This window comes from Aquila chrysaetos, chromosome 2 (genome assembly GCF_900496995.4).
Source record: "Aquila chrysaetos chrysaetos chromosome 2, bAquChr1.4, whole genome shotgun sequence".
Lineage (NCBI taxonomy): Eukaryota > Metazoa > Chordata > Aves > Accipitriformes > Accipitridae > Aquila > Aquila chrysaetos.
Window position 1 is genome coordinate 76,118,515 of NC_044005.1, and position 23,600 is coordinate 76,142,114.

Below are 23,600 nucleotides of genomic sequence, written 5' to 3' on the forward strand. Positions count from 1 at the left end.
GAGAGGTTACTATTCTGAAAGACAAAAGTTGTAGTGTGTGGGAATCCTCCAGGCAGAGAAACTGGGGTGATGTACGGTCAATGTATGGTTAATTTTATAGTTTTGTTTCTTTGTATAGGGCATCAACAACTGGCACACAGCCTAGTTGTTATATGCTAGGTTTTGTCTGTGTCATATCAGAAAACTGTCTTGGGGACAGTCTTGACTGTTGAGTGAACCTTAAGTTCACTTTTTAATTTCTCAATGTAAGAAAGGAGTCTTGTACATGTAGAGTCCAGGTGGCTTGCGATCAGCCTTGTCTTGTCGAGCTGCCTAGAATCCCACTGCAGTAAGTAGGCAGAATCCCTTTGAGAGAGGCACTTGCAGAAGTCTCTTCATCCCATCCTAAAGAGAGATATGTCCACTCCACAGTGGGCATAGTGAAAGTATGAAAAGGTGAAAAGTTAGTCCTCTTTATGAATTAACGCATCTTTAAAGGGTAAACAGTAATAGCTAATGAGGAATAGACTTTCAGGATTTTTGGGCTGATCATAGTTATGTCAAAGACATTTCCTTCCTTCCAGTAAGAGACAGCTTCTTACTGTAAGCCTTGCACCATTACTGGTTTTCATTTGCTTATGGGAAGCTGGATGAGGTCACTGCCTAGGTTCCCGTAACCATTTCTCTTTCACTAGATGAAGAGATGTGAGAGAGTTTCTTACAAGGCATTTCTGGAGCATTGCAATGACCTGCAGGTGCAATGCATTTTCCTTGGTTAGAAGGCTGAAGGTGTGTTTTTTTTTGTGGGAGATTGTGGGAGTGATTTTTCCCCAGTGACTATAAAAACTATTATTTGCATTGCTCATGAACTGCCTTTCATCTTCTAGGCATATTTTTAGGTCTTTGATTCCCTATCTTTAACTCTCTAGATATTTTTAAGGAAAAGATACCCCTCATACTTTGCTTTGTCTCAGACATCCTTTATCCTTCTTAGCTCTAATCTATACCAGGTAGTTTTCCTTTCCATTTGTTTGTTTGCTTCTCCTGTAATATTTTTTTCCTGTGATCATATATGGGTCCCCGACCTAGAGCTAGGGAAGGCCTAATATAGGTGACAGAGACACGTAAATGCAAATGTTTAGTAAAATATTACCTCTTGAGATAGTTGCAACAATCTCAGGTTTTGAATTGGATATTAATCACTTAAAAGGGAATTTACTTCAATAAATGTGAATATGTACATACAGAGAGATGTCTATTCAGCATCAAATTAGTATATTATAATATTGCAATTTTTCAGAACATTAAAAGGAGCAAAATACAATATATAGATATAATATTTAAAGATGATTTCAGAATAAACATTCAGTGATTGTATTCCAGTATTTAAGGCAAAAGAGTACACAATTTTGTATATCTCCAACTTTATTGACATTCTATTGCCAAATTATTTTTGTATTTCCTGAAAAAAACTGGAAGAGGTTTTGTAGATGCTGTACATCTGCTCAGAAGCAGAGAATAGGCACTATATATACTGCATCATAGTAATAGCAATAAGTTAATCATACTTATTTAAGGTCACATGACATTTCATACACAAAGAGAAAGAAAGAAAAAAGTGTTACATACACATTGCTGTGATGATATCTGTGTCTGTAAATATGTATGTGTGTGCATAATCATACATATATTAAAAAGATTTTTCAACTATTTAATGCTTACTAATATACCACAATACAGATTTCAGTGGTGAGAACTGGTCTGAACGTGGAGGTGTAAGACTGAACACTGTGATATATTGCATTTCAGGTTTCGTTTGTGCAGTACAGTGATGAGGCAAAATCTGAATTTAAACTGAATACATTTGATGACAAGGCCCAGGCCCTGGGAGCTCTTCAAAATATTCAGTACAGAGGAGGAAACACAAGGACAGGTAATTCTTAGCAGTAATTATATTTCTTTAGGATAAAATATTTTCAGAAACTACCTCATTATCCTAATATTGCATAGCTGGAGAATTAGGTTTTTATGTTCTTCTACTTTAGCTGTGTGGCTGTTGCCCTTTCAAAGTAAAGTAAGGGGTTTCTTCTCTTGTGGATAATAGGGCTGACTCCTTGTTCATTGTGCACTTTGCAGGCAAAGCCCTAACATTTATCAAAGAAAAGGTTTTGACTTGGGAGAGTGGCATGAGGCGAGGTGTTCCCAAGGTACTTGTTGTTGTCACAGATGGTCGGTCTCAGGATGAGGTGAGGAAAGCAGCAACGGTCATACAGCACTCTGGTAAGCAATTCCCAGTACCTGGCTCTTTCATTTCCTTATGTGTTAAGCAATGCAATTATAAGTGATGCTTCAATTATCTGGGAATCCTTTCATCATTTATGGACTCAGAAACATATTCTGAATATTTGGGAAAAACAAAACTATTTAAAGAGTTTAGACTGTCTGGGCCAGACTTACTTTTTTTTCCTCTAGCTTTCTCTCAGGGGAAGGTTGTGGCTTCCCAAGGCTTTCAAGTAATTCCTCATGCATATCGTTTCATAGACATGACTTTTGGTTACCTCTTTACTTCCTTGATGTGTGGACCCCAGGGACCATTGTGAAGTGTACTCCAGTCTAGTGCTTTTGATATAATGGGCCTGGCTTTTTGAGCTTTATGATTTACCTGATATAAACTAGTGGATCTCCAGTTAAAGTAGTTGCTTTTGGTGGAACTGGGTCTGAACTGACTCCTTCATTGCCTTTTGAGCGAAGAAGCGTTGCACTTCCTCTTCAGATTTGCTGAATGTGGCTTACGTGAGCCTAATAATCTATTCCTGTCCCTGCAACCAGCAGTTTTGCATTTCAGTGCATGAGTCCTGGAGTCCTGTTCCCAGAGTAAGGAGATGTTGTACCTCCTTACAGAAATCATTGCCATGTAAACCACAAGTTGTCTTCTCTGCCTCTGTGATCTGAAGGCATCAGCTCTGTCTAGATGGTTTCTAAAGATGTTTGGCTACCCTATTCATAAAAATCTCTACAGTCTCCCTAGATAATCTGCTTCAGTGCTTAACTACCCTAATAGTTGGAAAGCTTTGCCTCACATTTCACCTAAGTGTTTCTTCAGGCTAATTAAACTATTGTCTTCTTTTCATTTACCTAGTTAACCAGGAAAGCTGTTGATCACTGTCCACTGTAACGGGCCTTCATATTTGAAGTTTGTTGTCATTTCGTCTTTCTGTCTTCTCTTTTCTAGACTAAACAAACCCATTTCCTTCAACCTCCTGTTGATCATGTTTTCCAAACCTCTTACCGTTTTTCCTCTCCTCTCTACTTGCTTTGGTTTCTTTGCATCTTAAATGTTGTGCTCAAAGCTGGACGGAGTATTTCAGCCAAAGCTTCACCAGAATTGGCTACAGAGGAATAATTATCTTCTTTCTGAAAAATTAAAAATGTAAATAAAAAGAGCTTTATCATTTGCAATAAATTTGAATTCTGCTTTCAGCCTCCAACCAGCATTTCCAATGTCTGTGCAGTTTCTCGTCAATGAAGTTTTGTGGGAGATTTTTTTCTATATAGTACTGAATTGTGTGGTGACTTTTTTTTCTTCCTTGTTTTCTGGTATGGCAAAGAGAGGTCCAATTATCACATGGACGCTTAGGTGGGAGAAGGGAAAGGAAGAAATGAGTCAGAGACAGAATTCTGTAAAGACTAGAAGCTAGCAGGAAACAAAAACTTGATATAGAAGACAAGAAGATGCTAATTAAGGATTTGAAGAGGAAAATCACCCTGACAAAGAAGGAGATTATGCCATTACACATGGTGATATGATCAAATTCAAGGGTCTGGGTTCTTCTTGTTTGACTTAAGCCATCTAACAACTAAATGTCTAGTCTAAGGTCATCATGTATGGTCCTTTTATGGCTAATGAAGAAAGCAACAGATAGGCATCTACAGACCACAGCTTCTTCTATCTTGAAGTTGTTAGCGTCTTAGGGAGGTGAGATGAATTGCATTCTGAATCTGCCCATGTCTGTCTGTTGATTATAGAGGAACACTAGACAACTAGCTTAGACTTGTTGCTAACTTGGAAAGTAAAAGTTAGTGAGATGAATACCACGTTAAGAAAGTGAAAGAGAAATTAAGAAGCATGAAGTGCAGGAGAGGGCAACAGGTAAAGAACTGGATAACTAATAGTCTGCACAGAGATTTTGGACACAGAACAGATTTAAGATACTGTAGAGTTGAGAGGATTGTACATTTTGTATGAAAGAGTGAGGGGACTATGTAGCCAAGGCTGTGTGAGATTGGATAATGCCCAACAAAAATCAATGAAGGGAGGAGTAGAAAGTTTTGAAAGATGCAAAAATCAGTTTAATCCCTCCTGAGCTTGGATAGGTTGAAAGGATATCCAGAATGTACACTCATAATGAAGGCCAGATAAAAGACCAGGTAGAGCCTGAGAAATCAATGGTAGAGATGGTTTGTGAAATACTGACCTGAAAAATGGTAATGTGTGTTTACTACATTTCAAGTAACAAGTGTTATTTTTGCAGGCTTCAGTGTCTTTGTGGTTGGTGTGGCTGATGTAGATTACAATGAGCTGGCTAAGATTGCCAGCAAGCCCAGTGAGCGTCATGTATTTATTGTTGATGACTTTGATGCCTTTGAAAAGATTCAAGATAACCTCGTCACCTTTGTGTGTGAGACAGCTACCTCAAGTGAGTAGAAGATATTTTGTTTTTCCTTTTCCCAAAGCAATACATATGCTTGTATATTGCTACAGCTGTGTGGTGGGTTGTCGCTGGCTGGATACCAGGTGCCTACCAAAGATGTTCTGTCACTCCCCTCCTCAGCTGGACAGGGGAGAAAAAATACAACAAAAAGCTTGTGGGTCAAGATAAGGACAGGGAGAGATCATTCACCAATTACTGTCATGGGCAAAACAGACCTGACTTGCGAAAAAAATTAATTTAATTTATTACCAGTCATATCAGAGTAGGATAATGAGAAATAAACCCAAATTTTTCCCCCACCCCTCCCTTCTTCCCAGGCTGAACTTCACTTCTGATTTTCTCTACCTCCTTCCCCCCAGCGGCGCAGAGGGACAGGGAATGGGGGTTGGGGTCAGTTCCTCACACCTTGTCTCTGCCGCTCCTTCCTCCTCAGGGGCAGGACTCCTCACTCTTCTCTGCTCCAGCATGGGGTGCCTCCCACAGGAGACAGTCCTCCATCCATCATGAGTCCTTCCCACGGGCTGCGGTTCTTCATGAACTGCTCCAGGGTGGGTCAATTCCCCGGGCTGCAGTCCTTCAGGCACAGCCTGCTCCAGCGTGGGCTTCCCATGGGGTCACAGCCTCCTTCGGGCACCCACCTGCTCTGGTGTGGGGTCCTCTCTCCCCGGGCTGCAGGTGGAGATCTGCTCTACCGTGGACCTCCTTGGGCTGCAGGGGTACAGCCTGCCTCACCATGGTCTTCATCACCATGGGCTGCAGGGGAATCTCTGCTCCGGCACCTGGAGCATCTCCTCCCCTCCTTCTGCACTGACCTGGGGGTCTGCAGGGTTGTTGCTCTCACATCTTCTCACTCCTCTCTCTGGCTGCAGTTTCTGTGCTGCAGCAACTTTTTCCCCCCTTCTTAAATCTGTTCTCCCAGAGGCACTACCACCGTTGCTGATGGGCTCGTCCTTGGCCAGTGGCGGGTCCGTCTTGGAGCCGGCTGGCATTGGCTCTGTCGGACATGGGGGAAGCTTCCAGCAGCTTCTCATAGAAGCCCCCCTTGTAGCCCCCCTGCTACCAAAACCTTGCCATGCAAACTCAATACAAGTTGCCATCCCATTTAAGGTACATCAAAAGAAATGTTTGTATGTAAAAGTTAGGTTTCATGATAACTGGACGTAGTCTAAGGGAGCAAGTTACTCTTAAAATTTCGAGGTAGGTATTATATTTTATGTAATCTTGTCTCACATTTCAAAAGTATTGATATAACAAAAAGACAGTAACAGTCAGTGACGACTACTGCTCTTTAAGAAGTAGAATGATGCCTAATGTGAACTGGAGGACACAACAGGTCTCTTATTTACTACTGGTCTAGGGGTGCTAAAGAGGTGCAGCTGATGCTATTTCAAAATTATCTAAATAAAGTTGAGTTGTTTACTCAAGTGAAATCCTTCTATGGCAAAAATGAGAAATTCTCAGGCCTGTCATGTGCAACTGTGTACTCCCTAACTGCCTCATCCGCTGGCTCCTGAGGAGCCATATAAATCTGCAGTTTTTCCTTGTGAATCTGACAGCTATTAGGCAGCCTGACTCATGCCTTAAATATTCATGGAAAGACTGTGTCATTGTGCTCCTTTCTTAATATGAATTAGACTCTTTAAAATATTTGGGGGGTTCATTTGTTATTCCATACAATTTGTCACAGTAGAAATATCCTACTAAAAGTAACAAGTAAAGATTTTAACAGTACATCTACCGCAGAACACGGTATTGCAAATGTAAAAAAAGTTGGCCGACAATTAATAATAGCACAGATGTTTTGGTAATAAAACTTTCTGAAGTATATATATGTTCATTTCCTGTTAGGTTTTATAGTTTTGAATTATATGTTGTTTCATGTCTTTTAGCTTGTCCTCTTATTTACTTGGAGGGATACACTTCACCTGGTAAGTAACTGTCTAATATTTTGGCATATCTTCATTTGTGTCTTTTACAGCTCTACAGTGTTTTTATTTTTTATTTTCTCTCTGGATTTAAAGGTTTCAAGATGCTGGAATCATATAATCTAACAGAGAAGCATTTTGCCTCTGTACAAGGCGTATCACTGGAATCAGGCTCTTTCCCAAGCTATGTAGCATATAGACTCCACAAAAATGCCTTTGTCAGCCAGCCAATACGGTAAGTAAACCTGAAAGACTCCAATTTATGGCAAGCAGGTGAGGAAGGATTAATAGAGTTTATAGATGGTAGCATTAGTATCTTGTGGAAGATGCATTTATTTGATCTTCTTTTTACTGAAGTCCAAGAAATGTACTCCAGAGAACATCTATCATTGTTCTCATTAAATGCTAATCTATTTCTCCTGTTGCAATCTGTTCACTATTAATCCAGTTGCTTATTGTTCTTTTTTGAGATTATGCATTTGAGTTGCATATAATCCACAGTTTGTCCTTAGGCAGTTGAACAGCAGCCTCCTTAGTACAATGAGCTCCATGTTGCCGGAGAGAAATGGTTTCAATATGGAGGGATAAGTACCACTTTTTGCAGAGGCATCATTCATATTGCAGTAGGCAGCACATTGACGCCATTGACTTTGGGCAGTTTCTCCTCTGCTTGAGTTGCCGTATTTGGCAAATGGAGCAGAGTTTTCAAGGGCCTGTGGTCTTACAGCTTGGTTATGGAAGGGTAATATATGGTCATTATTGCCAACATTTTTTCACAACCCCCAAAAAGACTTAGTTAGTGGTTAGTTTTACTAAAAGGGAAACAGTAGCGCTCTCTTTTTCTCTTTACATTTGTTCCTCTCCCATCTATTTAAGTAAGTTTCAAAAAAAGTTGTTCTGAGTCAGAGGAGATGCCTAAAGATAACTTATTATTCCTATTAAATTTAAGGAAATTTAATCTTCTTTTCATACAAGCCTTTGAAATCTTCTGCAATCCTGCTGGATTGGGTAAAGATCAGATCACAGGCATAGGAGCTGAGGTATATGAAGAAATAATTTCTTTTTGCCAGCTTTCTCAGCTCACAACTTTCAAAGTGGAGGACTTGAGGACTTTTTGAGTTCATTGACGTGCCATTATAGCTATGGTGGGGATAGGTCTCTGACAGCCTGGATTTTTACGATCTAAGAAAGTACAGTTAATCCCAGTTTTGCAACTCTCTTACATTAAGATAAACCTTGCATTTAGCGGGATAAGATGATAAAAAGAGAATGAAAAGACAGACTTCCTATTATTTATTTCTTTTTTTTTTTTTTAATGTTGTAATACATAGTCCGTTGTAAGAAGTGGAGTAAACTTGCCGGAGTATTCTGGGCACTTACTTTCATGAGAAGCCAGAAAAGAAAACTCACTTTAGACTGAATCAACAAAGCAATAAAAGCATCCTGATCCTGGTGGCATAGTTGTTTGCATATCTGAAATAACTTAGTATCCAAGTTAAAATTGTGTTGCTATATCTACTTTAATATTTTCATTCTTGCACTGTGCTGTATGGTGTTGACTTAATGATATGGCTATTATGGCAGTGTCCATAATTGTATGGGTACATAAGCTTTACCTAAAACACAGAGCAGCTCCTCTCTCCACTTTAATGTTTCTATATTTATGTTCATGAGGCCAAATCCCCTTCTCAGTTCCATTATAACGATTAAGGAGAAGCAGAAGCTACCTCCGTTCTTACAGTTTGCTTCCTGCATTCCCTCCCTTCCCCTTCAGAAAATGCTGGAGGCCATTTAATGCATGTTTTTGTTTACTTTTGGCTTTCTGCTTTTTTAATGTCTAACAGTCTGAACATCAGAAATCTAAACGTCAGCCACTGATGAATGAGGTGGAGCCCAAATACATTAGCAAATCCAGAGAATACATCAGAGATCTCCTTCACAGTATCTGTGCCTGAAGGGCAGCAATAGTTAAGTGCTGTTTTCTGCTGCCTGTCTAAAACAGGCCAGATGAAAAAAGAATGAAGCTGCGGTCCTTTTTTCTGTATTTATCATCAAGGAATTTTAAATATTTGTAGTTTATACAGAATCTTGCCACAAGAATACATCTCCAAGAGTTCTTGGTCATATTCTGGCTTCCTCCATAACCGTGGTGCCTGGACCAACTGAAGACAGGCTGTGAGTTCATCTTAACAACTCACATAGTGTTTTTTATCACAAAGTTCTTTTCTATTTGAGAGAGTAGTTACAATGCTCAGTCCATTAAACACTGTGGTTTCCCTGTTAGTCTCATGTCTTTTCTTTGAAAAAGAGCAAATGATGAAGATCTTATTTTCCTCATGTGTTTCCATGTGAAAAAATGTCTTCATATTGTCTTAACAGGGAGATACACCCAGAGGGATTGCCACAGGCGTACACTATCATTCTGTTATTCCGTCTTCTGCCTGAATCCCCCAATGAGCCTTTTGCAATCTGGCAGATTACAGACAGAGATTACAAACCACAAGTTGGAGTTGTGCTTGATCGTAAGGATGATTATGCTTATTGCATAAAGAGTTTATATGTTACATTACTTTGCATGCATTCTTACCAAATATTTCCAAACCCAAAGCATTCCTACATGGTAAATGATTATATATTTTTAGTTTTAAGAGGTGGTTTTTTTTGTTTTTTTTTTTTTTTCTTTGTACATTAATTATTTTTTTCAACTAAGAATAATTCATCTAAGCTACGTTTCAACTTTGGCATTACCTCTAAACCCAAAGGAAAATACATCTATGTAGTTACGGGTCAATAAGACCATCTATAACCTGTGTTTACCCAATTGAGTGGTATACTACATTTTATCTATAAGTGTATCTTAGGATGGTGGTTTCAGTAGTACATATGAAATGAAATGTATTATTTTCATTTATTGCAGCTGCCAGCAAAGTACTGTCATTCTTTAACAAGGATACAAGGGGAGAGGTTCAGACTGTAACTTTTGATAATGATGAAGTAAAGAAAATCTTTTATGGAAGCTTCCATAAGGTAAAGGATTGAAATTATGAATGTTGCTTTCTGAAGTGCTGTTCTTTGAAACAATAGACAAGCAAGCAGAAGTCACTGTCAGTTATATCCAGTCTTTGTATTGGTACTGTAAGTTGACATAGAAACTTAGAGATCATGTAAAACAAGATCTCTGAAGTTATAGCTCTTCTTTGAACCAATGTAAGAGATTTGCTAATAATTTGTCAAGATTATGTAAGTGGAGGGATGTATCTGAACAAGACATCATAGCTTGATTCCTGGAACATGAAAGAGGAGAATAAAAGATAAATGGAAAAAAAAAGGAAAAGAAGTTGTGGTGAGAAAAGACTGGGGGGGAATGTAATGATTTGAAATCATTCAGAGAAGAGGAAGGTATAGCCACAGAAAGCAAGTAGCTATTGATAAAGGCAGGGAACCAATTCTTGGCCGTGAATAGCATATTGAATAAGATTGATATATTTAACAAACATAATACATGTATATATATATATATATTTTGTATGTATGAATGTGTATTGGCATATTTTTGGCTTAAATTCACTGATTCTAAAATATTCCAAAGTAATGTTAGCTGAGGAAGCAAAAATAATAATAGAGAGCCCATAAAAGATTGTATAATCTATTTGTGATTTAGAATGAAACTCAATGTTTTGTGAACTGTCAAAATGGTTAGTGAAATCCTTACATGTTACTGCATCTGCCTTCAATTGTGATAGTCTTGTGCTTGCTTTTCTAATTTTGTGCACTGAATTATGACAACTTGATCCTGCCACGTTTCCTTACCTCTAGTCATCAGGAAGAATTTGACTCAGGCTACATATATACCTAAAACACAATTTAAAAAATATTTTCTTGCTGTGTTAAGTATATACATTTAGGGCAAGAAAGTGAGTTGCAGTTGCAACATTTTTGTGAGCTGAAATGCATATTCTCATGTTTTCATTTATCTCCCTTCTGTTTAGTTTAGTTTTCTTCTGATGACTAAATATGGCTGGAGTATAACATTTGTTTTCTTTATGATACCCTCTCCTGCATGACTAGTCACTACCAGTATTCCTTTGAGGATACTGATAAGAGGTTGCCTTTGTCAACTTGCTGATACTGGAGGCCACATTGTCAACCTAGCTCTGCTAGGCTGAAAGCAGGGAAAGATAGCTGGTGCCAGCATTATAATGTTTTGTGACTTCATCTGGTTAAAACTCAGAGGACTGCAAAAATCACAAAGCACTATAAAAGCTATTGGGTTCCTCAGAATTTGACACAGGATAATTTCCCAAACTGCTTCTATGTTATATCCAATTATTCTTGTTTTATAATTTATTTAATGGCTAATTATTTTTGCATATATGAAGAAAAGTTTGTCATCGACTTTGTAACCGATACTTATGAGTAGCTTGGATCATGCCTGCAGCAGGCAACCTCTATTTTATCCTTGGCATTTGGCTTTTTGCCCTTTTTTTTTTTTTTTTGATAGCTTAGTAGGACAACTGAATTTTAAGGGAATGTATTCATCTACTGGAGTGAGAAAAACTGTCAGTAAAGGCTAGGATAGATATTGTTTTGGTGTAAAAGTTGAGTCATCACCAAGAAGTACTGTTAAAACACAGAACAGCATGTAGCATGCCTCATTTTAGATATCAGTGTGAGTTGAGAGTTCCCTTCTTCAGCTCAGTGGTGTGAAGCTCTCTACATGCTGTACTGCCAGCAGTCTGTTTTAAGCGTCTGCTGCTAATTTCATTGATGTTCGGAGTCATATTTTTCCTTGTAGTTCCTCTAAATGCGATAGGGCTGAGCAGAATTATCTGACAGCACTTACAGCGAAGCTCTGCTCATTTATCAGAGCAAATGGGGAACAACCTGCAACCCCAGCAATACTAGCAGTTATGTATAACAATTGTTGTGAAAAACAATTACATGGGAAATAAAAATCCAGAATTTTGTATGATTTCAATAGTTAAATGCACTCATACATATTAACAGTAAACAATCCTAAGATGCCAAACGATGTACAGGAGTAACAGCCATTTGCAAATTATCTTAAAGCTCTGGGACTATGAATTCTTGCTTATGAGATTATTTCTTAAACAAAAATGTACCAGTTATTTAGTTCAGTGTGTCATTCCCCTTCTTTTTCCCCAGAAAGGAATAAAAAGTTCAGATTTTGATAGTATTTAAAGTAACTAGACTAGCCTTGATTTAAAGAGCTGTATTTGGGATTTTTTACCATGTAACTGAGCTGACTCTTCTGGATTCTCTCCAGGATGATTACTGAGATTGCTATATGAGTCAGGTTGTTAATGATAGCATCATGGGATTCCCCAGCTCATGTGCTGGGAAAGTCTTATGTATCAGCCATGTTGATAAGCTCCTAATAGAGGATAGCAGTAGTTTCAGCTGGATGAAGGAAGGAAAGTAAGATTAACACATTTCAAAAGGTACTTTTGCAATTTCTCCTACCATCCAGTTTCAAAGAAATGACAAATTTTTAGAGTGCAAGAAGATGTTTTCCAAAATATCAAACATTTTTGTGGTTTTCATTCGATGACTTACTGGCTCACTCAGTGAAGCACAGTTAACTACACCTAACTGTGCAGGGAAATTTACTTTGGCATACTTGAACACTTTGCGTAGCATAGCTATGGTGAAAGCTGTTGAATCTGGCAAGTCCCATAGGAAAAATCCTGACTGCCTGAGACAGTCATTAAATTTATAACTGAGTGTTTTGGAGAGCGAGACGACTTCTACTTTCTTATTCTTACCATGCTAGACTTCCTTTTAGATTGCAGTTTTGCAGTAGTTAGCCACAGGAAATTTGATAATGAGTGTATGTCTTTCTGCTGATGTACATATTAGATAATAGCTTGCTTAGCTTACTGATGTGGTTCATTTAGCAGTAGATCAGAACACCATCAGGCTTTATCTTAGAAGGGGTCTGGAGAGAAAGAATAAAGTATGTTTTCTTTCTTAAAACCTCAGTGCCTTCTGGCACTGGAAATGGTCAGAAGTGATGCTTTATGTTGGTGTGTTAGAAATTGAAGAGAATGTTTCTGTTAACATTGTTAACATTTGTTGAAAACAAAACGTAGCAGGATTGAATACAGACATGTTCTATTTACTGTAAACACTAGACACCTACTTTTATTAGATTTATGCCTGGGCCATGAGATCCAGGCTGGAATTTGGAGCTGGTGTTAAATCAGCAGTTAGCTGACTGAGTCGATGACTTGGGGGAGCTCTGCTTATTTTTGATTGCTGGGATTGCTTCTTCTTTGGACGTATAGGCGATACTCAGCAGTCCTTGCTGTTTGAACATTTTCAAATTGATGAACTCCCTCAGCATTCTGATGTAGATTCACCTCTCCTAAGTTTTGTGTGCAAATGAAAATGCCGTAATACACGTTTGCTATGCAGATGTAATTTACTTTATTTAAATAGTGACAAATACTTAACATTCCAGTGGAGGGACTTGCATATTAGATACCTTTCAGAATCAGTAAATTACATCTGTGATGAGTTTAAACTGTTTGATGGATTAGTTAACCTGTAAAATTTAGTCACATAAGCAATGACTGAGTATATGATGTATAAATGATAATGAATTTAAAGTTTTGGCATGGTGCTTACTTTATTTTGTGGAAAGTTTGGTATGTAATACCAAACTATACTTTGAATACACTCAGTTATCTTTCCATTATTTTTTTATTTGGTCAATGAACAATCCTCAGAATGCTAATTAAAAAAACACAGCACTGAGAATTAAACTGTGATGCCAACTGAATTTCAGATGACAAAAAATGAGGGCAGTTTCAAAAGTCTTAATTCCAATTATATAAAGCATAAGCACATGATGTTTAAAGAGTTTTAGATAAGCTATGCTGATGCCTTGGAGACAACTCCACATGGGAAAATATTTAATATGGAAAAAAAGAACAAATTCTCAGGAGATTGTTCAGGCACTTGTTGACTCAGGACGTTTAAGGGAATCTCAGTTTCAACTTTATGCCATTTTTTTAAGCAGTCATCAAATAGCAATATGTTTCTGAAGCATTATGTGCTGTGATAACAGAAGCTTTAAAACATAAATACATACTTCAAGGATACCTTACTGCTGATCTTACTGTGTTGATATTTTAACAACTACACAGATATTATAATATTGTATATAAAATGTATGCTGTACGTAAGGTGTATAAAGCCACTGAAACCTTTCTGTTGCCTTAAGATTTTCTTCCATCAACTGCGTATTAGATTTACTAAAATGTCAGACCCTTGTTTCTTTCTTGGAGACTCCTGAATGTCTTCTGTTTTCATAGAAATGTAGGAAATTCACTTGCATAACATTCTCCATACGTACTATAAATTTTCTGAATGGTAACCTTTGCTTCAATTTTGTTTGTTCTTCCGTTTAAGATTTACTGTATTTTCCCCAAAGGCTTCATTCTCTTCTCCTGGTAAACATACTCTCCCTTTGTTACAGTCATTCTTTTCTCCCTCCGAAGTTTCCCCTATTTCCAATAATTAATCTCTTCCTCTTCTTCCCTGTTTCCCCTTATTTTAGCATATATTTTTGTAGCCAAATTTCTCTCATGGAAATTTCTCTCTTGCATCTTCCATTAGTTTGTCTTTTTCTGGGCAGGCTTCTCTGCTCACTTCCTGTATCTCAATGCAACTAATGCTTCTGGTTGAGTCATCTGTGGAAACTGAACCCCGGATCTTTTGGATCTGAAACAATCTACTCTCTGAACTACAGACAGAGTCTATTAGCCAGTGGGCAGTCACAGACTCATAAACCTCTTGTGTGGTCCCAGCCATCAGAAGAGGACAAGAAGAGCTTATATTCACTTCCTCTCAAAAATTCTTTTTATTTTTTACTTTTATGCCATCTTAAGGTAATTTTCAGGCAAGCTTTTTTAAATAGATCATTGTAGTTCAACTGTTAACATTAAATAGTACTTCTTAGCTGTGCTTGTGTATTCATCTTACTGACTTTCAACACATTTTAAAGAGGTTACTAATGTCATAGACTTCCCTTGAGTTTGAATTTTTCCACCAGTTGAAAGTAAAGCTGGATTACTAGGAAGAAAATTTAAAACAGTATTACCTAAACAGTGAAATACTGTTAAAGTATTAAAGTAAATATGCCTATATGCCTTTTCTAAATACTATGTTAAACTTTTTTTCAGGTCCATATTGTTGTAACTTCATCAAATGTTAAGATTTACATTGACTGTAGTGAGATACTGGAAAAACCAATTAAGGAGGCTGGGAACATCACAACTGATGGCTATGAAATACTTGGGAAACTTCTGAAAGGTGACCGGAGATCAGCAACAGTAAGCAATAAGCATTAATCCATTCATTAATGCAAGCCCTTGAAATTTTCTGAGGAAAGAGATTAGAGATCAAGGATTGCTAAGAAATCAGTAGTGCACCCAAAGCTTTCAAGTGTCTGTACTGCAAGACCCAATATACTTAACTGAGAAGTTTGGTCTTGATAGCTTCTCATTCTAGCAGAGCTGCAAGAACAAAAATCTAATAACTGAAAGCTGCAGTCAGGTAAATTCAAACAAGACTGGAAATCTTTTTCTTTTAATATGGACAGTAGTTAGCCATTGGAACCATTACTGTGGTTTCTCTATCACTGGAAATCTGTAAGTGCAGATTGTTTTGTTTTCCTGAAAGACATTCTCTAATGAACAGGTTTTAATTCTGGCAAGTTCTATGGTCTGTCTTGTACTGGGTTATCAGAGTAATCCCCACTGGCCTTATGATCTATAAACCTATAATGAAAAAGTGGCTGCTGCTATGAAGGGCACATCAATTATCTTGATGGATTAACTATACTTATTATGTAATCCATGCTATTACCTGAGCTTCATACTAGAAGATTTAAGTCTGCAATCTGACCTGTGTGTGCAAATCCTAACACCTGAAGATGATGCTTGGTGCTCACCACCAAATGTTTGGTTGTATGTATCAAAGTACAGGAGTATAGCTCTTGGGGTGAAAATAAGAGAGGAAACTGCTTTTACCATACAGTCTACCTAAGGTCCCCACTTCAGCCTTTCTGCAGAATTTTTCCCCACTAATGTCGCTGGAAGTTCCATACATAAATCTGAATTAATATATGACCCAAAGACTGCAGTCCTTAGAGCTGGTCCAAAAGCTTTTCAGCCAGATTTCACGTTGAAGTACACAGGCACTCAGCTGATGTAGAAGTTCATCGGTATTGTTCATTAAGTGTTGCAAAATATTTCTTGAGTCACTTTATTTGGTTACCTTTTGCCTCAGAACAAGAGCAAGCATCAGCGCTTGAAGTTCTTGTAGCCTTATGTAGGCTTGATTTTAAATTTTTTATTATTTTAAAATCATTTTTCTGTCAGTGTCAAAGAAGTGAAAGTCTGAATGATGTTAACTACATTGGAAGTAAATTGTTTGAAGAGTCTTTTTTAATGATAATGCCACTAGACTCTTTCAAGAGTCCTCCTTTCTTTTACAGTTAGAAATCCAGAATTTTGACATCGTATGCAGTCCAGTTTGGACTAGCAGAGACAGATGCTGTGATCTTCCTTCTATGGTAAGTATAAATGAACCAGAAGCTATTCAGAAATTCATTATTAATAGCAAATTTAATAATATCAGTATTAGCCTGGTATTCTACCTCGTACTGACAACACATCTAAATTGCAGTTGTCAGAATAGCCAGTGAACAACACTGCATTTCCAGGTTTTGTGTCTGAGGGAGAAAGATTGTAATGTGCTAGAACTGAGTCCCTTAGGAATGGTGGAAAAAATGTCAGTTATATTTTGTATTTCAGTGATATTTAAGATCCTAAGTATCATGAATGGAATAGCTATATTATTTTTTTATTTAATCTGTTCTTAGATTAGCATTCAAAAAGTAACTAGTTTATTCTTTATCAGTGCAAGCTGATTGTCTAATGGATATAAATATAAAAACAACAGAAATTGCATATGAATATGATTTCACCTGTGCCTCTGTTGTTAGTGTCTTGTATAGCTTGCAGAGAAAATTTGCTAAAAATATGAAAGGTCCTCTAGAAACATTTGGAAACCACTGTTTAGTTGTGAGTTTTACTTGTACTTTGAAACAGGAAAATAGAGAATCTTGCTGTTATTGGTTTAGAAAAATATGCTGCCACCAAATACTTTTCTTTAAAAGGACAGTAATAGTTGTGATTGAATTTTCAGAGAGATGAAGCAAAATGCCCAGCTCTTCCAAATGCTTGTACCTGTACGCAAGACAGCGTGGGACCTCCAGGACCGCCTGGACCAGCTGTAAGGAACTATTTGCAATAGACAGATTTTCTGATTTTTAAGTTTATGGAAGCAGTTTTGTGTTGATCCGTGGTTTTGTGAAACAAAGGTCAGTCAGAGAGACAGTTTCTATCAACACGTCCTTAGCGTCATGGTAATCTGTTCCCCTTTCATCTTAGTTTAAAACACAGTTGGGCAGCTCGTTACCACCTCTGCTTGTTTATATAATAATTCTTTTCCCATATTTCCAGTGTGATCACTGTGAATACCTCCTCATTGTTTGATAGGTTGAAAGAATCTGGCCCATTCTCAGCTGTCTTGCACTTCATGTGCAAGATATTTTTAACGGACTGTGCAAATATTTTTCCTAAAAACAGAGTCAGGATTTCACTCCAAGGAAAGATTCTTTACTCTGTCAGGGAAATAAATTAGCTACTGTCTTTTTTTACATGGAGAGATAGTAATCTATGGAATGGATATGCTCCTACCAATTGTTTTGAATATATGGGAGTTATACTCAGCTCAGTAGTCCTTCTACTTTGAAGCTATCAAAAATGCTGCATGAGGAATCTGAAGCCCAGTTAAGTTGTCTGACAGTCTACTAGAGAGGTATCCAGAGATTTTGGTGAATATGAATTGTAGAAGTTTATATCTGCAGAGACAAAAATGACAATAATTTTTCATGGGCTTAATTGGCAAGGCTGAAGCTGATGTGGTTTACCTGAGTTTCTGATGCATCTTTTATTCTGGTACTCTTTTTAGCAATGTGATCTATACACATCAAAGCTCAGGGCTTTTGCGTAAGAGTGTGATAAAGAGGATTCATAATGCACACCAGTATGATGTACCCTTGCTTTCCCTGTATGAAATACATTTTCTTTCCAAATATTCAATTTAGGGTGGCCCAGGCGCTAAAGGTCCCAGAGGTGAAAGGGGTTTGACTGGATCATCTGTAAGTATCTTTCTGGAATGTATCTATAATGTTGCTACATGCTTACCTGTATGAAAATTTGTATGCTTAGTTCTATGCTGAGCTAAGAATGGAGATTAAAAATTTACTTGGAAACTTGCCTATATGTTATTTATGTGCAGCCTACCTATTTGAGACTATATATACACAGCCTATGTATATATGTAGCCTCAAAGGCATTGACTGCACGTCGGGAAACTAGAGTACATGCATCGGGGTGTTAATACACACTCTGCAGCATTGTTGTCCTTTCTTCTGCACAGAGGAGACAGCTATACTTCTAATTAACACTGCCAGAAGGTGTGTATTGGCCTGAGACTGCCAACATGAATCAGAGAATAACTTATGAAAGAATATACCGCTTGGATAACTGTTTCCACAGTTGTTCTGAAGTATAAATGTGTCTCCAGGCTTCTGACTTGCCTTAAGTGTCTAACACAAAGGATTTGGCAGTTACAGATCTAAGAAGGGTTTGTCATTTACAATGTTGTTTTAATTTTCTGCTTTAAGGGGCCACCTGGTCCTCGTGGTGAGACAGGTCCTCCTGGCCCTCAAGGTCCCCCAGGTCCGCAGGGCCCCAACGGGCTGTCAATCCCAGGTGAACCGGTGAGTGGCCGTTCTGAGTGCGAGTGGCAATGTGTGTGGAGTCAGAGCTGTCCATGGGGATGGTGGTCTTGGGGAGAGGGTGGCAGCTTTGCCCTGACATTTATTTTTCCCTGCAATGCAGTAGTATTATGAAACAAGTCTCTTTCTGAAACAAGTCTCTTTCAATACAATAGCATGTTCTATCCTGAATGTTACATGTGCTTATGGGATGCCTATGAAGGGACAGTCTAAGTGTTGTAACTTGTGCTACTACATTTTTAGTCTTACAGCTCTTCTGTAGAGTTGCTAGGCCTTCAAGTTCTAGGACTCAAAACTATCAAATTGTGATGCAGGAGACTTAAGCATGCAATATTACTCTGAAGACACAGATCTTTCTCACAGATTTACATATACAACTTCTATTTTCTGAGCTTAAATCAGTAGCTGAAAGTTCAGAGAGGCAATGGGTGCCTAGATCTAGGCATATAAAACAGCCCTTCATTCCTAGGGGTCTTTCTTGGCAACAGCACGCATATTTTAGCGAGAGGCTGGTTCTGATTTCATGTACATGCCTTCAAAGCCAGAGTAACTCTATTAACACTGATGAAGTTCCACCAGATTCTGTTTTTATAGCAGGTAGCATAGGTAACCCTTTGCCTACATTCTGAATGCATTAAGGCTGCTTTTTGCCATATTTTAATAAGTAATCACCCAAAAAGCAGGAATATAATTTTGATGCTTCCTGTTTAGGATCAGCTTGAATTTTAATATAATCAGGAGCTTTTTGTATGAAGTCTTCAATTAAAATATAAAGTTTATGGAAAAAAAATAGAATTAGTGTCTGATTGCACACTGTCTCATTTTGCATTTGCACACTTCTCAGTCTGTAACGTAATTTGGGAAATGGAAAATAAAATGTGCTTTAAGATAGACATTAGGTACACCTTCTGTTGTAGGTACACCTTCTGTTTTGTAAGGACAAAGTAGAAAGATTTGGTTAACCACTGTAGATGTTTTTCAGTTTTTTGTTATATACCAGGAGGAAAAACTTCATGAAGATGACTTAGAGGTGCCAAACAGCAAGAAAGGCCAAACACATTCCTTTTACATGTGAAATACAATTAATACATTTATTTGTCACATTCAGTTTGAAAACCTCTGAAGAGTGAAAACACCAACATTGGTGGAACTTCTCATTAGTTAACAATAAGTTAGAGCACCACTTTTGAGTCATGTAATTTCATTTTTCATATCAATTGCAATTCACATTGGCAGGCTATGTTTACAAATTGTTTGATTATTTGTGTGTCATCAACAGTTATTAATGCTGGATTATCACGCAAGCCACTGTGAAAACTAAATATTATATTGTCAAATTTAGCTCATGTGGGTTTAGACTGTGCATTTATACTACAGTGCTGTAGTGTACGTGGAACGCAAGCTAGTTGTGAAAGGCAATACGTTGCTTCTTTATATGCTCCTATACCTTGTGTCCTGGAAGTGTGTAATGCCTTTTAGACCATGGGTTAGAGAAAAATAGCGATACTTTAAAAAGACCAAGCTTTTACCTTTCGTGAGCGTAAACAGTTCCATTCACCAGCTGAGAAAGATAAGGGAGGCTGGGAAAAAACATGTAACCCTTCCCTGCTTTCCTACTTGTGAAGACATTGGTATCAGTCTCTCAGTGAAAAGTCCATGTCACTTCCTTATCAAAATATGTGCCCCCTTCAAATGTCTGCTTGCCTGTGTTTTTAATATAATGTCAACCAGTCATCCTGCGTTTGCAAATGTTTGTGAGATGATCAGTATTGCTTAAGTTAAGAGGTATATGTATCTTGATTTATTCCATAACACATAGTTGGCTTATGGATTCCTTAATTTAGGTCTCTTGCAGGAAATATTTTGTGTCCATTTACATAAATTAATTATTCTTCTGATCTATTTTGTAATTCAGAATCTCTAACAATCATTTATGAAAACTGTAGGGTCGTCAAGGAATGAAAGGTGATGCTGGCCAGCCTGGACTACCAGGGCGATCGGTAAGTTGATGCTTAGACAAGATAATGTAATTTTACACTATTCCTGATGCAGGTTGGCTGCTGGACAGCTGTCTCTGACATCACTAGGAGTCATGGGCTCTTCTCATACCTTCCTAAGCAATAGTTTTGGAAACATAATTATCATACACTTAGGAATTTGAAATGTAGGAAATGGTAAACCATTCAAAACAGCAAGAGTGAAAGAACAGCTGTACTGAGTCAAGCCAAATGTCTGTCTGGACAGTTGTGAATGCACAGGGGCAGACCCTTGGATTAGGAAAAGTACACTCATAACTCCCCAAGAAGGTCCCTCAACTTCTGGCCACCTGCAGTTAAACATCTTCCTAAAATAAAGGTTGCAGAACATTTGCTGAACTCCTCTTCATCAATGTTGTCTAATTGCTTTCTACTTTTGGAAGTCAAATGGTCTTGGGACATTAATTGTATGCTTTCTGAAATAAGAAAGCAATATTAAATTTCACTTACTTGCAGGTTTCTATATTGTAAACTAGGATTAGGTTTTGAGAAGAAAAAATAAGGGTTTTTTTTGATAATCAGCCAGATTTGGATAATCCGAGGTCATTGATCTGTACATGTGGTGACATAACTAATATTCCTTGGTTACTATATTGTCCTTGATTTTACTGGGGATATAAAGACTATATGGAAGATGCTTAGTGTTGTGGATTTAATTTCATATAAGGTCAGTTATGGACCAAGGACCTTATATTCGTTACCTGTTTTATTGGTCCTTATAACCCTGAGTAATATACATTTAGGGAGTAGTAATATCCTGTAGAAAGCAATGCTCCATTTTAGTGTACAGTGAGATTACACAAAAAAGGGGGAAGAACATGACAACATGATACAAGGGTGTTCAATATCCAGTACCTACAACAGTTACAGAGCGTTGAATGAAATTCCTGACTGTCGTCTAATGTAGAACATGTTTAATTTTAGGGTTTATTCTCTACCCAGAAGCTACAGAAGGAACAGAAACAGAGAATTTAGAATGTGCACAATAAAGCAGCAGAATGTTAAAGAATAGGACAATAGAGGGAAAAGAATAATAAAGGAAGAGTCTAATTTTTGTTTCTTTAGATACACTCTGATGACTGCAGCTAGGCTTTAGCACCAGGTGTTAAAGGATTAGCTGATATCTGTAAGTCATGCTTGTAAAGGCAATAAACCAGATATATCTGTTCTATGGGAACAGTACTGAAAATGATTTTTGAAGTTGAATTATGGGCTGGTGGGGAAACAGAAGTAAAAAGTAGTGTGAGGGTGAAGATTCTTGTATCATGTATATGAAATAAATGTTTTTTTCTAAAGGTTTGTTTTATTTTTGTAAATGCCAAAAAAGCAACATTGAAGACAGTTAAATATTTAAATGTGTGCATATATACTGGAATGATTAGCATAGCAGTCATGTTTGTTCTGTCATGGATACAGTTTAACATCCCTTTTCACTCTAGGGAACCCCAGGTTTACCTGGTCCACCTGGCCCAATGGGACCTCCAGGAGAAAGGGTAAGGTTTCCTCAGTTTATCATCTGAAAAGACCAAGTATTGTGGTTTGGGGTTTTTTTCCCATTCTTTATCATAACTTTCTATTTTCAAATGCTTTCTCAAAAGGAGTCCTTTTATCAGTATCCAGCCTAGAGATGTAAAAGTGGAAGGACTGGAAAAACCTAGGTGTGAAAACCTCCCCACATAGCCATAGGGTAGCCAGATAGGTTCTGTAAAAATTGCGCTGCTCTCTCTCCGGACTAGGTTCTCGGATGCCTGCACCCACAGAGCAGTATGTCCACTGAGCAGGGCTCTGCTGAGATGCTCAGCCCTGCTGTCTTCCACTGTTGCTGCTGCAGGAGATTCCTTTGAAACTCTGCTTGTCTCCATGTCTGGGAGATGTCATACCCCTAAAGAATCTGTCTGTGCCATTCTTACTGTGAAGGTCAAGTTCGCTCCTTAACCTTTGACTGTCTGGAGCTAAGAACTTTTCTTTGGATGGGGGATTCTGAAATGCCTTCATAATGAAGGGCATGCACACAGGTATTTCATTGTGGTGTTGTTGCAATCCCTTTCTTCTAATTTGGGGTCAACTAAGCAAATCTCTTTTGTCTTCACAGTGGCATATCACCTTTGAGATGGCTGAAGCAATGACTTACCTTTACAGTCAAAATCAGTAGCTGATATGTGCATTTATAGTTATCCTTTAGTGGGAGTTGATAGCGGGAAATGAAAACAGACCACGATGTGATAGCCAGTTGCCAAAGAACATACCATTGGATTGGTGGGTCATCAGTGGGCCATGGACCATCAATGTTAATATGTGAATGTGAAATGGGATTTCTCAGGATCTCTTTTTGCAGGGGAAGTATCTGAGAGGGAGGTTGTTCTTCAGTTAAGTAGAAACCTCAGATTTTCCAGCTAATTTGTGAGTGAGAGAACAGCAAAAAGGGAGATCTTGCTCCTCTGGGATAGAACAACGATTACTTTTCTTAAAAATGTTGAGAGAGACTCATTCCATCTTCAGTTAATCAACAGCAGCTGAACATCTTCTAAATTGGCTGAAGCTCATTGTTCCATAGCCTTCTCTAGCATTAGTCGTGATAGCTATTTTTATAACCTACATTGTGGATAGGTTTTAAAATACATGCTAGTAGTAATCAGGAGTATTGCAATTACATAATCTTAAAGGCCATTTTAATCAGGCTACAGTCTTAAGTTGATCTCTAATCATGCTTCTGTTTTTGAATAGGGTTTCACAGGAAAAGATGGTCCCACAGGTCCCAGAGGCCCACCAGGACCAGCGGTAAATATAATTTTGTCTTTGATATACTCTGAAATAAGAGAACTGAGCCAAGAGTGAGCCACATTGACATTTTCACTTTCTGTCAAATATGAAATGGATCCTTTGTTTAATATCCTAAATGGATCTGGGAAACTCTCAGTGAAAGGTGGGCAGACAGCTGCGTAAAGCATGTATTCACAAACCTTCATAAGAGTGGTTTTGAAACTGATTTCTGCCAGTGTAAATAAGGGAAGAACCAGTTTACCTGGTTCATTAGCCATGATCTTTAAAT

At 37.9% G+C, this 23,600-nt stretch overlaps 1 protein-coding gene across 9 annotated transcripts in view; it reads left to right on the forward strand.

Annotated features, from left to right (window-relative positions):
• The window catches only part of COL12A1 (collagen type XII alpha 1 chain), a 107,130-nt gene that overhangs the window by 68,401 nt on the left and 15,129 nt on the right, over positions 1-23,600 (forward strand). For all 9 annotated transcript variants that reach the window (XM_030005926.2, XM_030005896.2, XM_030005900.2 and 6 more), the window contains 15 exons: positions 1,789-1,912; positions 2,116-2,259; positions 4,512-4,676; positions 6,581-6,619; positions 6,713-6,851; positions 8,996-9,138; positions 9,534-9,643; positions 14,827-14,976; positions 16,143-16,220; positions 16,856-16,942; positions 17,820-17,873; positions 18,402-18,497; positions 20,462-20,515; positions 21,991-22,044; positions 23,276-23,329. In XM_030005926.2, coding sequence (XP_029861786.1) covers positions 1,789-1,912; positions 2,116-2,259; positions 4,512-4,676; positions 6,581-6,619; positions 6,713-6,851; positions 8,996-9,138; positions 9,534-9,643; positions 14,827-14,976; positions 16,143-16,220; positions 16,856-16,942; positions 17,820-17,873; positions 18,402-18,497; positions 20,462-20,515; positions 21,991-22,044; positions 23,276-23,329 — 1,491 coding nt within the window. The remainder of the gene's footprint in view (positions 1-1,788; positions 1,913-2,115; positions 2,260-4,511; positions 4,677-6,580; positions 6,620-6,712; positions 6,852-8,995; positions 9,139-9,533; positions 9,644-14,826; positions 14,977-16,142; positions 16,221-16,855; positions 16,943-17,819; positions 17,874-18,401; positions 18,498-20,461; positions 20,516-21,990; positions 22,045-23,275; positions 23,330-23,600) is intronic.